This window comes from Protopterus annectens, chromosome 2.part2, assembly GCF_019279795.1.
Source record: "Protopterus annectens isolate FY-2018-M chromosome 2.part2, PAN1.0, whole genome shotgun sequence".
In the NCBI taxonomy this organism is placed as follows: domain Eukaryota; kingdom Metazoa; phylum Chordata; order Ceratodontiformes; family Protopteridae; genus Protopterus; species Protopterus annectens.
This window is the reverse complement of record NC_056730.1, coordinates 931517210-931532367: the sequence shown is the minus strand read 5'-3', so window position 1 is coordinate 931532367 and position 15158 is coordinate 931517210. Positions and strand designations below refer to the sequence as shown.

The 15158-nt window shown below is 39.9% G+C and overlaps 1 protein-coding gene across 1 annotated transcript in view; it reads right to left on the bottom strand.

The window, feature by feature from the left end:
- The window catches only part of LOC122795855 (xanthine dehydrogenase-like), a 5725158-nt gene that overhangs the window by 4711276 nt on the left and 998724 nt on the right, over positions 1-15158 (bottom strand). The window contains exon 7 of the mRNA XM_044064255.1: positions 11254-11470. Within this exon, the coding sequence (XP_043920190.1) occupies positions 11254-11470 (217 nt within the window). The remainder of the gene's footprint in view (positions 1-11253; positions 11471-15158) is intronic.

Sequence of the window (15158 nt, the reverse complement as noted above, 5' to 3'; positions counted from 1 at the left end):
GACTGAACTAGGCGAAAGTTCTGCTCTCCACAAGGATGATATGCAAAGATGCGTGAAGCATACAAGCTGATTCTGGATTAACTGAGATCCAAGTTACCACAGGTATCTAAATTAAGTCAAAACAATATTCATATTGACAGAATAAGACAGCATGGGATACTTCAGTGCCTATATAGGTGGGATTCTTCATCTTCATAACTCTACTCAAAAGGCCCAACATATGCAAGGTAGATAAACAAGGAACAAGGCGATGAGGTTAAGACATCTGCCACCCCAGCCGAGGTATGACAGATAGACACTACACCCTTCTCAGCTACCATGGGGCAATGACAATGTAGTTCTGCCTTTTTTTTTTCTTGAATTTAATCATAAGGTGTCAAATAAGAGAAAATATGAAAGGGCATACAACAATCCTTCCTGTCAGTCTTATCACTGAACTCCACTCTGTAATGCTGAACCAAACAGTACTGAGAATTAATTAAATTATCAAATAGGAGAGCAGGTCAATCTGTGAGGTGTGCTCAAACGCTAGAAGATTTAGAAAAGGGATTCCTGAATTTTAGACCCAGCAGAAGGCTGGATCAGTGGTTCAGGGAGTCAGCCCATCACATTCACTTTTCGAAGCTGTAGTTGTGATCTTTCTGTTTTTGGCTCATCTTGAAACATAAATTGCTTCTCTGTCTATGCTGTATAAGTTGGTCTTGGCTTTGCTCTCCATTCAGTTTTCACAACTATCAAGGGAAAATACTTTGCCTGGTGCACCTCCTCTGGACCACAGAATAGTCATCGTAGATGCCACACCATGCTAGCACTGCATCCACTCTATCAGAACCTATGGCAGGTTATGTTAGTGAATGGAAAGACACAAAATGGGAACATTGGAAACCATCCCTCACTGTTCAGCCTAGTAACAAGGGACAAGGTCTGATACCAAAAGTTCTGCTATGACAGCATGGTGGCTCTGTATTCACTAGTAGCTCATTAGCCAGTGCAACAGGTGTATACTCAAGCCATGAAGATGTGGCTGTCATTAGTTCCAAGATGGACATGAGGGCCAGTAACCTCTCCCAGAATACCAAGTCCATGGATTCCTTAATACATTTTATTGGCAGGAATGACACACACTGATGACTAGCCATCTGTGCCGTGATAAAGGCAGTCTTTTGAGTCAGGCTCAGAACAACTCTTCCAGTTTATGAACACCCGAACAGACTGTAACCGGGGCAGCACTCAAGCCACGGATTTACTTATTTTCATTTATCCTATAATTAAAAAAACGAACTGGTTGTTCCCTGGTCATTTTCAAACAAGACTTAATTAATTGCAAATTGCACAGATCAGTGGTTTGATAACCTTTCTTTCGTGTGTAATAAAATTTGTTTTAGTTAGTTTATACCTCAGCTGTTTTTCCTAATTTTTGTTTAATATTTGCTTGCATGAATTTCATCTGCTTTTGTGAAGTGTTTTTTGAAAAAGTACAGTGATAGAATTTGAGTTGATCCATATCACAAGGACCAAAGTGACTGTACATACACAGCAGGTAATGAAAAATTTTTTGTGAGAGTTTAAGTATGTCTGTTGAGATGAAACCAACCAAGGCCTCTAATGATCAAAACAAACCAGTTAAAGCTTTGACCAGATGACAAAGTAAAATTAAATAAATAAATAAAAGCACCTTTCGTGAAGGGTGGGACTCAATTCTCAAACCTTTTACTTAAATATACTAATTCCACAGTCATACGGATGGGAGAACAGTGAAAAAGCAAAATGAAACTTACTTCCAGTGCACAAATAGAACCCATGTCACCAGTGATTTCCTGTGGAGTTCTGTGATCATTTATTTATCTGACATTGTTAACCAGGTATGTCCAACTGAGCCAAGGCCAATTTTCATCAGCAGCCCGAGGAGAAAATCTCTAACACAGAATACTTAAAATGGAGATTAACACAGATCTAACAAATAGTATTATTACAAAGCAACTCTTATAAGGTGGTCACATGGTATAATAAAAAAATGTCAGGATTACAGACAGCAAATGCTAGAACCTGCAGGCGATGAGGTGAATCATAACAACAATCCCTGAAAATATCATGATTGCAGACAACAAATATCAGTCAGCAGGCAATGAGGCAAATTAAAACAACATTCCATGGTTGGAATTTAGCTACTTACAGAACTCAGGATGAAGAACGGGACAGTTAGTAGGCTCAAGAGAAAGTGTGATCAGTGAGAAGTATGTCAGGAAAGAGCACTTAATTAACAGCAACCCTGTTTAAATCACCCTTGGTCAGGGCAAATAAGAGTTTCAAGAGCTGGAAGTAAACAAGAGTACTCAAAGACACTTCATGCAAATATTGCAGAAGATGCAACTGCTAAATAAACACATACACAGACACACACACAGACACAGACACACACGCACACAAAGCGACTAGAAAGTAGGAAGAACTTCAGGCCCTTGAGCTGTGAGGGAAAGATCTCACTACTAAATCAGTGTTGCCCATTAAGGAGCTACCAAGGAGTCCCTTAATGAGGCCACTAAGTCATTCATACAGGTAAAACACACATGCCCTTTCTTCTGCAAGGTTTCTTCCACAATGGCTAGAACCTTGATAAACAGTTTGAGTAAAAAGGAGGGAAAAAATGGCATCACTTTGGACTGAAAGTGGGGTATACCTGAACTGAACTGAAGATACACCCTAATGTGGAAAAGGCATCCATCATGTGCAGAGACACCATCCAAGAACTATGCAGCAGCAGGCTATGAGCCTCTGGAGAGTTAACATCTGAATGGCGTACTAGAAAAAGTTAGAGACGTCCAAGATCAATCAGAAGCCTCTGATCCCCTTTGGAATTATGATCATGTGGGAGAGGAACTTTGGGCCTCTCTCCAAAGAAGATATAGCCTCTATGGTCCCTTTAAGGAGTACTGGATGTATCTGTCCAAAAAGATTTGTGCCGATGCCCTGGTCTCTGACTGAAACATTTCTAGCATTAATATATGGCTTGCAATGATCATGTCTAAAGCAAATTGGTCCCTTGAGGTCTTTCTTCAAGCCAGAAAAGAGTTGAAGTGTCAGGCACTCATGGAAAATCCTAGATAGCAGTCAAGCTTGCACCTGGTGGGCCACTGAGGCTACCCTTCTTTTGAACTTAGCCTGTATAACTTGGATGGAAACCTTGCTAGATGACTAGGAATCTTTCTCATCCTATACTGGGGCTTTTGCTTCCTACAATAATGGTCTAGCCTCGGGGAAAGTGGGGACAAAGTATATAATACAGGCTGACTACAGTAAAGAAAGTCTCTTTCTGCTTTTGTATAACCTCATTAAGGTACTAACAGGCTTGACATAATGCTCTCTCTCCCTTCAAGAGGATATCCAAGATGGCCTCTCTCTGCTTGTCCTTGAAGAAGGAAAGTCTAAGTAAAACCATTCTACAAAGGCATATGCAGAAGCCTGCCACTGAAGCAACAATATCAACACAGTCAAAGTTACAGTGCACCCCATGGAAGTTTACCACATACGCTGTAGTAAGGGCCTTAACCAGATTCTACTTGCTCCATGTCCTGGTCTCTTAGCTTTCCCAGCATCTGACTTAGAAGAAAGGACTGAAATCTGATCACTTGTGGTGACAAGCACCAAAGGAAATCTGAGCCTCAAAAAAGGCTAATACCACCCTCTTGTCCATCCCATCTAATCCAAAGCCTTAAACTTCATTACCAGGTGGTATAGTGGAAAGGAATTATGGTCCCTAAACCTATAGTGAATCAAAATGATCACAAAGGAGTTAGTCTTAGGATGGTTAGTGAATGAGCATTCATAGAGCATATATGCCTTTTAAGAGCTAGGGGACCACAGTCTAGATGTTTCTAGCTAGACAAAATTACATTCTTAAGGGCAGGAGTCATGAGGACCCTTAAGAATACATTCATGGAGAGGATGATGACCCATGACTATTTGTCCTTCCTACCCAGATACTAATTTACACAATTCTGGTGTGACAGAAGGACAGTTGTCGCTTGTCTAGTCAAGATAAAATAGATGAGTCTTTGTGGGCTCAGTTCAAGCAGTTTTATTATGTACAAACATATCAGGATTGAGGCTTAATAACTTTAACTTAGATAAACTTATAAACAAACAAGCTATTACACTCATACATACTCACTCTCTGGCTGCACTCACAAAATGGCACTGAAGCTAGCACGTGCTGGCTATTTATATACACATGCCGAACTTGAAACGCTTCTTAAAGGTACAACATACAACCACTATTCTACAGGAGTCACAGGCTAGTCTGTCGAAAATTTCACTAGCCTGAATGGTTTTTCTGGCAAATTAGTGGCAAATCATTAAATATTGAAGTTAGAAAATAATGATAGATGCTTGAGTTTCAGACTTCATACCCTTCAGAAAATTCATGCTAATGCAAAACCTATTATCGTATCAACTTTAAGTTTATAAGAGCAATATTTAAAAATTGTCCCTATTTTTCGGCCCCTGTCCCACTTTTATTTATGGTTTTGTCCAGATTTCTTGCTTTAAGAGGTTGAGAGGTATGGCAAACACCTTGGGCTGCACCCCCCCCCCCCCCAAGAAGTTAAGGTTGTACAACACATGGGTCTCTGAATGCCAGCTGCTGACTGCTGTAAGTCGGACTCATTGGTATTCAGGGGGCAGTTTCTGGCACACAAGGATTATGAGGATGTTTATGGTTGGACATGTCATAACAAGGATTTAAGTAATGGAAAACGTCTGATGCTCTTATTCTCACACTGTCCCCCATTATCCTGGGATTGTGTAAGGGAATCACTTAACAGTTCGTGTCCTAGACAATAGCTGCCCTCTTCAGATAACTTCAGTAGGCATCAAACATCTGTTTCTCCATCTACAGGTGGCGGGACTGAAGTGTGTGCTCTCTATTCATGATCTGATGGCCACAGGAATGTTTGAAAGGGGACAGCTTCTGAGGCACAGAATGCAAGACCATTTCCATAGAAAATACTGCCATCAAGATTTTAGCTTTGCAAGTGTCAGAAAAGAATTTGGCTGTGAAAGTGTCAACATACTATCCTAGACATATGCATGATGCAGCAGCTGAAGGCGTAAATGTCTCCAAATATGGATATAACACATTTTTTGGAACTCATGATTTTATTTATTTTATATATCCCAAAAGCGATCCACTGCACTAGGACTCTTGTGAGCAAAGCACATATTTTATTAGCAGTGACAATGATTTTCTATTTTTCTATGAAAAATATAGAATTTTCATGGCATTTTAAGACAAGGATCTCATTCACTTCACTCTGCAGTTCTTCTCACACTTGTTATAATTCTGTCAATAATCTATTGAGTGTTTTGCATTTAAAATGTGTTAATCAGTTTTAATTTTGCATATATGTAGGATGTACAAAATTATACTGAAATCACAGTAATTAATAGAAATCACAGTTAAAAGAAATCATAGGTATAATTCTGACATTTCATCTTATGAAAGTAGAATTTCATTTTTTTGGGAAACTTAAATCAGTGTGCCACAGTCTATTAAAGATCTCTGGAAAATTCTTGTACAGCCATCAAGAATATAAAGCAGAGTGGAGAGGTATGACCATCACTATGAAATGATGACTAATAATTAAACAGCATATGTTTTCATGTCTAAGATTATTTTTGTTTACTGGGGTACAGTACTGATCAAATTTGACCATTTGCAAGCTGCATAGTATCAAAAGTAAAGTAAGATTAAAGGTATAACAAATACTACAGTATGGTGACATATCACAACACAGATGTAAAAAGTATACACATACTTAGAAGAAGTAGGATCAGGAGTATATAATGCATAATACCGTGTTATAGGTGAAGTAAATGTGGTCTAGCCAAAAGAACGGATATACTAAATACAAATGGGAAGGAAATTTGGCACTGAAGACAGAAAAAAGTGCAGAATAGTGGGACTTAAGGGTATTATACATTAGCTGTACAGCAGGGAATGCATAGGTCAGATGTCGAACCAGTGGCTACGAGTTTATAAGATTAGGAGACTAAGGGGACAAGGTTTTCTTGGATGAATGCAATAGTGCAAACTATGGGCATCAGGTGACATGGCCTGTGCTCTGACATGTGCACTTATATTGGTCAGTTATGTATTGTTTGAACCAAGGTCTAAACAATTTGTAGCCACTAATTACAGTAAGATCAGGTGGCAATGATTGCCACAATTTAGGGGTATAGCAGACAAGATGTTGAATAACGTTTATGGATAGTGTTATGCAAATAGGGCCGTTAGCAGATTGGCTTCTCAGGTTGAAGTGTGGGTTTCATGCAGTTAGTTTCATGGTTAAGAAGGGTGGTCTGACTTGGCATATGAGTTTGAAGAGAAGGGAGCCAAGAACTGCCATGAATGGGTAACCAATTTGCCCGTTTCCAAAGTGTTGCAGTGATTTTCATGCCAAAGGGAGTTGGTAATAAAAGGACAGATTTTATTAGAGAGAGATTGTAAGGTTTTGGCATGTTTTGTATGGCAGGGGTGAAAAGGGCCAGGCCATATTCTACTTGTGCAAGCAAGACTCCTTTGCCTAAGGCTGCTCTACCAGGTTGTGATATGATACACAATATCTTTTGGACCCAGAACAGGAGATAGTAGACTTTAGATCCAACTGTCTGATTGTAGTCTTGGAAGATGAGGGATTGGTCAAGCCAAATGTCAAGTTAGCTAAATGAAATGGGGGATTTGTTAAGGTTGCTGTCTAGGTCTTTAACATGAAAATCAAGACAAAATCAACCCAATAAGGGAAATAAATCCTTATTTAAAAGGTGGAGGTCTTACAAGCCCATAAATGCATTGCAGTTTTCAGTAACCTACAAAGAAGTCACTCACTAAACAGTCAACAAGCTATACCATTAAAGGGCTACTCTTACGATGAGGAATGATGAACTAAATATTAGTAATGTCTTTTATGGTGGGTATTACATGGTAATAGCTGACCACCCAAGGGTGTTGTGATGCATGAAGCTACAGGTGGAGGGGCTCCACATCTCTTGAAAGTCCATTATTTCCTTGTAATGCCCACCCTGAAGGGCATTACTCTGCTTAGAAAATAATAAATTGTGTTTGTATTTATTTCTTTAGTAGCATATGCTTATTTTTTATACTTTTGATATATAATAGTTCTTCTGCCTAATGTTTCATTGGCACTGTAGGATGTATTTTATGTAGAAAATATACCATTTTGTAACTACTTAATAATGTGCACACACACACAGGCACAGACTGACAGACTATCACATATACACAAAAAGCACACAAACATACCTACACACACACACACACACACACACACACACACACACACACACACACACACACACACACACACACACACACACACACACACACACACACACACATCCCTGGATTAATTTTTCTTTACTTTTTCCATGCTTGCTAAACAAAGATGGTAAGCAAACAGAAAGTAAAGCAACAAGTTTTTTGTAACTGATGCTGCAGTTACTTTTGCTACTCAAGTTATTTTTCCTTAATATTTACAGCCATGTTTAGTGACTGTAAACAAGATATTATCCATTTACTTTGTTTTTCAGTCTGTGATTCACAGCTGCTTAATATGCTGCTGTGAAGCAGCAGACTTGTTTTTTTTTTTACTGGACTACATCTGTACATTAATACCCTGCAGCAGAACATCCATTCTCCAATAGGATATCATTTGCAGTTTAGCTTATTTTTCTAACAGCTGTTTAGCATGCAGGAAATGATAGCATCACATTCTGCCAATGAAACTCTCACAAAGCATGACTAAGGTTGCCACCCGTCCCATCAGCGGGGCATTCACGGGTTGAGCTGCCTCATCCCATTGCCCACTATGCAAAGTAGTGGGACTTGAATCGCCATGGGAAATCTACAATTACATCCGGCTTTTCCACAGCAATTCAGTTACATCACCAACCCGGACCTGCAGGCAGAGCTATTCCCTGTTAGCTCCGGGTGTTTTAAATCATGCAGCAATTGGCTACAATTTTTGAAGGGGGTGGGGACTGGGGCAGGAAGAGCCCTACAAAGATCGGGGCTGTAGATTTTTTTTCTTCCTTACAACCGCACCATCCATCCATCCATCCATCCAGTCAGTCATCCATCCATTCATCCAACCAGCCATCCATTCATCCAACCAGCCAGTTATCCATTCATCCAGCCTGCCAGCAATCTAGTCACATCCATTCATTCATCCATCCGTCCAGCCATTTATCCAGCTAGCTAGCTAGTCCCACCAACCAGCTAGCCACTACAGCAGCCACTCAGCAAGCTAGCCACTCCAGCAGCCAGCCAGTCAGCCAGCTAGCCACTCCAGCAGCCATCCAGTCAGCTAGCCACTCCAGCAGCCAGCCAGCTAGCTGGCCACTCCAGCAGCCAGCCAGCTAGCTAACCACTCCAGCAGCCAGCCAGCTAGCTAACCACTCCAGCAGCCAGCCAGCTAGCTAACCACTCCAGCAGCCAGCCAGCCAGCTAGCCACTCCAGCAGCCAGCCACTTTAGCAGCCAGCCAGCTGTTGTACCCATAACAGCATCTCCTTCACCACTCCTGTGGTGACATCATGATACAGGGTGTGACCAGTGTCATATTGGCCACACCCCCATGTCCCACTTTGGCCATGTAAACATGACTCAACCTGGGAAGTTCATACTGTACAACCCATGGGTTAATGATGCCATAGCATAACATAACTCCCAGTTCCACTATTACTTCAAAACAGAATCTCTAATCAGAAGTCATAAGGAAAAAGTAATAACTTCTTGCATGCCATAAAAATTCAGACTACTGAGAAAGCATGCTGACAAATAAGTAAATGTGACCTTACAATCTCAGTTTGTTTTGCAACTACCTAGGTATATGCCAAAGACCTGCTCATTACTTTCAGATCTCTTAAAAAAATTTTGCAATGACTTCAACATCCGCTACAGCTCTGTTCAGTACTTACAGATCTCAAAAAATAGAACTGCAATATAAATTAAAAGGATAACATTATATCCACAAGCTAAGAATGAAAAATCATTAAAGAGAACAAAGCATGTAACAATTATAATGTTGTTGTTGTCTTTTGGCTTTTCCCGGTTAGGGGTCGCCACAGCGGAACTCCGGTCCGCTTATGATTGGCAGTAGATTTTCATGAACTCCAAGGTGCCAGCTCGACGTTCAACCTTCAACGAAGGCACGCCCATTTACATGTCTTTCGAACGCCCACCCAACCGCGGGGAGGACATGCAGAGTCCACACAGAAGGCACTCCCCGCACTCCAGCCGAGAATCAAACGATTATAATAAACCTAAGCAAATGAACGACTGACGGTACTTAATAACAATTACAGACATGCAAAACCTGTGACATCTACATCATTAAATAATACCAAAAAATACATTCACTAGCCTCATAAAGTCACATAATCATTATACAAAACACATAATATTACACAGTATATCCACTACCACAAAAAAATACCCAAGCAAAGAGTTTACAAATAAATAAAACATTGCAAAAGAAAAACTAAATTATTATTCAACTACTAAATATAATACCTAAAGGCTAATACATTGTTTGGCGGTTAATACAGATGATTAACGCTATGAGCTGCCAATGAGCTTTTTACCTGTGTTCCAGGGTTTGATTCCCTAAACATACTTTTGACAACTGTGTGACTGAGGAAGTCATTAACCAGACAATGCTTGGGACAAATTAGAAATTGGGCCAGGTTGTTTATCTGTCGCTCGGACTGCATGTCGAGTAACTACATACCTAAGAAGAACGTGGTATGATGGTTAAAATCCATGGTTCAGGTGTGGATTATGCATGGATTTTGTCATCTCTATTGTGCCTGACCACTCGCACTTTGACCTTGTGATCAAACTCCAAAATGCATCTGTAAACTCCATACATAACCCATACCTAAGCCATGTATCAAAACTATATTAAAGAATGAAGGGCTACTGAGAGAAACATTAATCTGGTAGTCTTGGAAACTGTCGCTCGTTCGTCTCTATCATAAATAATAAGAAGGCCTGGGGTTTCATTTACATGCTTTAATACACAGAAAGTCATAAGGATGGGTAACAGCATCTTTAAATAAGAATGAACTAACAGAGTTTGCATACATACATGTTCACATCTCAAGAGCTAACTACAAAATGGCAGTCAGGCTTGCACGTGTTCAGTATTCATACACTTGTGCAAGCCCTTGGATAGCTTCTTAAAGGTATACTACTTATGCACTGCATTTTATTTTGGAAGATAAACATCAGAAAACAGACAGACCCTTCTGCACTTTTAAAATATTTCTGTACCACTATCAGAAAAATAATTTTAATTATGGTTTCTTTTGTAAGAAAAAGTCAGTAGAAGGAAGCAATGATAAAACGAAGGACATCTGTAGGGTCCAGAAACAGAATGACATGCATGTGCTGTGCTCTGAATTAAGTGATTAGGACAGGAAGACAGATTTGTCCCACAGCTGCCTAGCAAAGGCAGATTCTTTTTAAGCTGTAAAGTATACCACAGTAGCAAACATGATCTCATTTAATGTGCAACAGTGCCTCAAGAAGTCTACAGGATTAGATGCATCTACCAAACATGACTGTATTCTAGTTTTTAAGCTTACAAAGAACACCGCTGCAGTACTGTAGTTATAACACTGTCCGTGAAGGGAACATCACTACAGGTAGTGTACATACTTCAGTGATAAATAGCATGCTGATTAAAAAAATGTGTAATTAATAAGACAAAACAAATAACTCTTTTAAAAGATAACATTATTTACTAAGCCTATTACCTGCACTCAGAATTGTTTGCTTTAATAACTGACTGAACATTATGGTAAAGGAAAGCTAGTCCAGAATTTTATAGAGAGGTAATTCAGTTTTTAACAGATTTACAGCTGTGGCTAAAAACGGCCATTCAGAAATGGTGTAAAGCACAGAATAAAAAAAAGGTATGTTAAACAAGATTTTAAAATACACAGCTAAGGTTTATTTATTTATTTATAAATGTGAAAATGTGTCCTCAAGGTTGCCATAGTAGCCCTTCCATCAAGGGTGTATAATGTTGTAAGACACTACTGTGTCCTGTAACATATAACTCTATTTGTAATGTTATGTAATATGAAAAGTCACTTCATAATGTTTTCTAAAAACTTCATTACATCATGAGATGAACATAAAATCTATCAGATACTATTCCTCTGAAGGTACCTTTGGCAGTGTCTCCATTTAGAAGTTTGATGCCATCATGTTGATGTTCTTGAATTATCATAAAAAGTTCTGTTAAAGTTGTGGGCTGAAACCACTGAGTCCCATCTTTTTTGAAAAACAAAGCACTGTTGCCATCCTCTGACCTCCTACATCCAACAGTCTCATCAGGGCCGATTCTCAAACATGGTTGCCCAGTCTTCTTGCATATCTTTAGCTCCTAAAAACATATAAAAATAAAGACACATAAATCAAAATACCAAAACAAAACGGACAAAACCAATTTTAAAAAAAATCAGTTGTCAACAGTGCTTCAAAAAAACTCTGAATTAAAATGTAATACACCACAATGGTACTATGATCAGTAACCATTAAACTGATCATCTGTCTCCCACAACATACTGCACATACATTCAGTTCCATGCTGTTACTTGTGATAATTCCATAGAATATTTATAAATGAACCCATGAGAAGGGCGGTGCAGTGATGCAGCAGTTAACGTCACTCACCTCACAGCAGGAGGTTCTCCAGTTTGATTCTCAGCTGGGGTGCCTTCTGTGTGGAGTCTGCATGTCCTCCCTGAATTTGTGTGGGTTTTCTCCCACATCTCAAAAACATGCATCTGAAGCATTTCTCCCCAGGCCTCCGCTTAAAATAGGCTCTGTCCTAGTCAGACTTTTCCAGTCAACAAATGTTAAATAAGTAAAATAAAATGTTTCAAAACATATCTACATATCCCTTGGGACTTCTCATTATACAAGTTTCTGTATCCAAGTGTTCAATCCAGGACACTGTATGAGGTGCTCAAATTCAAATGCCAGTATGTTTGTTCATAGTTACATTCAGATGCAGTTCAACATTTCATACATGTTCATACATAGTTACTAGGCTATCGGCCCAGGGGCCTAAGTATGCCTAGCCAACAAGGTTCCCTGGCTTACGCCACCCAAGAAAGTTAATTTCCTGTGTCCCTGTCGAGCAGAGCCACAGAAGTGATCCCCGGGGTGTATTTCCTATTTCCCATCCACGCATCAAGATTTTTCTTGACATAGATGGGTAAGCTCGTTCCAGAGCATAGGAAGTCTCTGGGATAAGAATCTTTCCCTCCAGCATGTCCTGTTTATTGCGGTGACAAGGTTTAGGTCTCTAGAGTGTGTAGCTTGGAGGGATTGGGATTTCTTTAAGTGTAGCATGTCCAACAGCTCTGGGTTTAACATAGCTTTATATGTTAGGCAGAGATCTCCTCGGCGTAGGCGATATGCTACAGAGTAAAGCTGGAGTTTTTTGAGACGGTCAGTGTATGGCATCTGTTTGAGGCCAGTAATCCTCTTTGTGAGGTACTTCTGTGGCCTTTCCAGCTGCTGCAGATGTCTTGTGAGGTACATTCCAAAAGGGGAGTTGTACTCTCTAATGGGTCTAATGAGTGCCGAGTAGAGGGGAACAATGACCTCTTTTTTCCTGGAAGAGAACCCTTTTGTGATGAGGTGTGCCACATAGAAGGATTTTCTAACTACTGTGGCAATGTGATTATCAAACCACAGACTACTGTCCACCTGGGTCCCAAGGTTTCTTATCACACATTCATCATTAAGTAGACTGACGTTTATGTGGTAAGCTCATGGGTACAGAGTTTTTACCAAAGGGGATGACAATGCACTTCTTGGCATTGAGCTTGAGGCCATGCCTCTGACACCAGGCATCTGTCTCAGTGTGGCCATTCTGTAGGATGTCCACATCATTTGGGGACTCAACTATGGCTCCTAGTTTGCAGTCATCTGTGAACTTCATTAGCCGGAGGCCTTCTGTGTTAGTCTGTATTTCACAGAAGTAGATATCAAACAGGAGAGGTCCCAGGACTGAACCCTGTGGTACTCCACTTGTCATTGTTTTGAAGTCAGATTTGGAGTCTGTACTTCACAGAAGTAGATATCAAACAGGAGAGGTCCCAGGACTGAACCCTGTGGTACTCCACTTGTCACTGTTTTGAAGTCAGATTTGGAGTCTGCAACTTTTACAGTGTGGGTTCTGTCAGTGAGCCAGTTGGCAACACATCTTGTGACTTAGGGATTTACACCTAGTTTAGTGAGTTTAGCTATAATTCCAGAATAGGGGATGGTGTTGAAAGTCTTGGCGAGGTCAAGATAGGCTGTGTGAACCACCTTACCCTCGTCTACAGCTTTGGTGACTGCCTCAAAGAAGTCGATCAGGTTCAGAAGGCATGACTCTGCCTTTCACACACCCAAACTGGGTGGGGTTCAGAGTTTGGAGGTTACCAATGTCTTTGTTTATGAGTTCCATGATGATACGTTCCATGGCCTTGCAGACCAGGCTCATCAGGCTAATAGGGCGAAAGTTCCCAGGATCAGTGGTGGCTCCCACTTTGTGGAGTGGGATAACTGTTGCTGTGCGCCAATCAGTGGGCACAAAGCCTGACGAGACACTATGATTGAACATGGTGCTTAGGTGGAGAGCCAGTTCATTCTGAAGATCATGTAAAATGCAGCCTGGGATGTTGTCCGGTCCTATGGATGCTGTGTTTTTGGTATTAGAGAGTGCAGCTTTTACCTGCGTAGATGTAATGCCAATGAATACATGATAAAAAAGTTGCCAGGCAAATGTAGACCCATCTCAGGTAATAGGATGACACTAAAAAGTAAACTTTAAACAGTGCATTATTTTCTGCAAACATCTATCAGCCATGGTACTGATACACTGCACTCATTTAGCAGTGATACCATTGAAGGAAACTATTGCACCATTTGCATTACCAGTTTGAGTTCTGGAACAAGTGGAATGGTGGGCAGTGAAACTGAGATGTGGCATATTTCAGGATGTTGGGACTCCTTTGGCTGCTAAGGATCTGGAAGGTAAAATGCTAAGGACTTTAAGACAACACCCGTTCAGTTAAAAAAACACAGCAGAAATCTGGATAGATGGGTAGCATGGGACCACAGGAATGGAAATGACATTTAGAACTGAACCAATTATGAAGAGGCAATTCTTACAGGACAAAACAATGCATCATACTGGGTTGACAGTTTGAAAAATTATGAAATGCATTCTTTCTCCAGCATACTGAAGTACTGTACCCATTAATTTCATCAGACTTTTTTGTTTCATTAATTTATTACATGGGTAAGAAACACCAAACCCAAATGCCTATTTCACTGGTAATATGATACTAGAAGTTTGGTTGCCTGAGTCATTCAGCCATACAGTTAATATGTATAGAGATTTTGAGAACTAAATTTAGGCTTATAGGCTTACATAAACAGGAAAAAAAAACATGTCTTATCATTAAGCCATTATGCTTATTAAAAGTAGAAAGGGCAACTGCAGGATGGACGCAGGACACAATACAGTAACTGATGCTTTTTAAGGTTTTCAAAAAATGAATAAACAGCATTTTAAGGCAATAAATTCAATGTCACTGACAAGAAGAAACACTGGAGATCATATAATATATAACTTCAACTTCCATAATGGAACTAAAGAACTACGGGAGAGAGAAGGGAGCACCATAATTAAGTAACGTATAGTTACTCATATCAAAATTAGTTGAAAACACCAGATCAAATCACTTTTTGTAAGAAATACTGTTTATCAAATCACAGTTCTCAAAATTTATCAAAGTATAAACATGAGGATGGCTATACTGACAAAGTATAAAATAAACATGAAATCTGAATAATGCCAGATTTTCTAAATTGTATATGAATATGACTGTCTTGACTGAAAATACTGCATGGTGCACATGTATGATGGTGTTCAACGTGACGAATGTCAGAAAGATGTTTCACTAGACCTTATCAACGTCTTTGAAATCGTGAATGAAAGCACTGTTAAAGTCAGGAAATAAAAGGTTGCATCAGAAAGTGGGGAGGATGTCTATGTGGTTTCTCCTAAC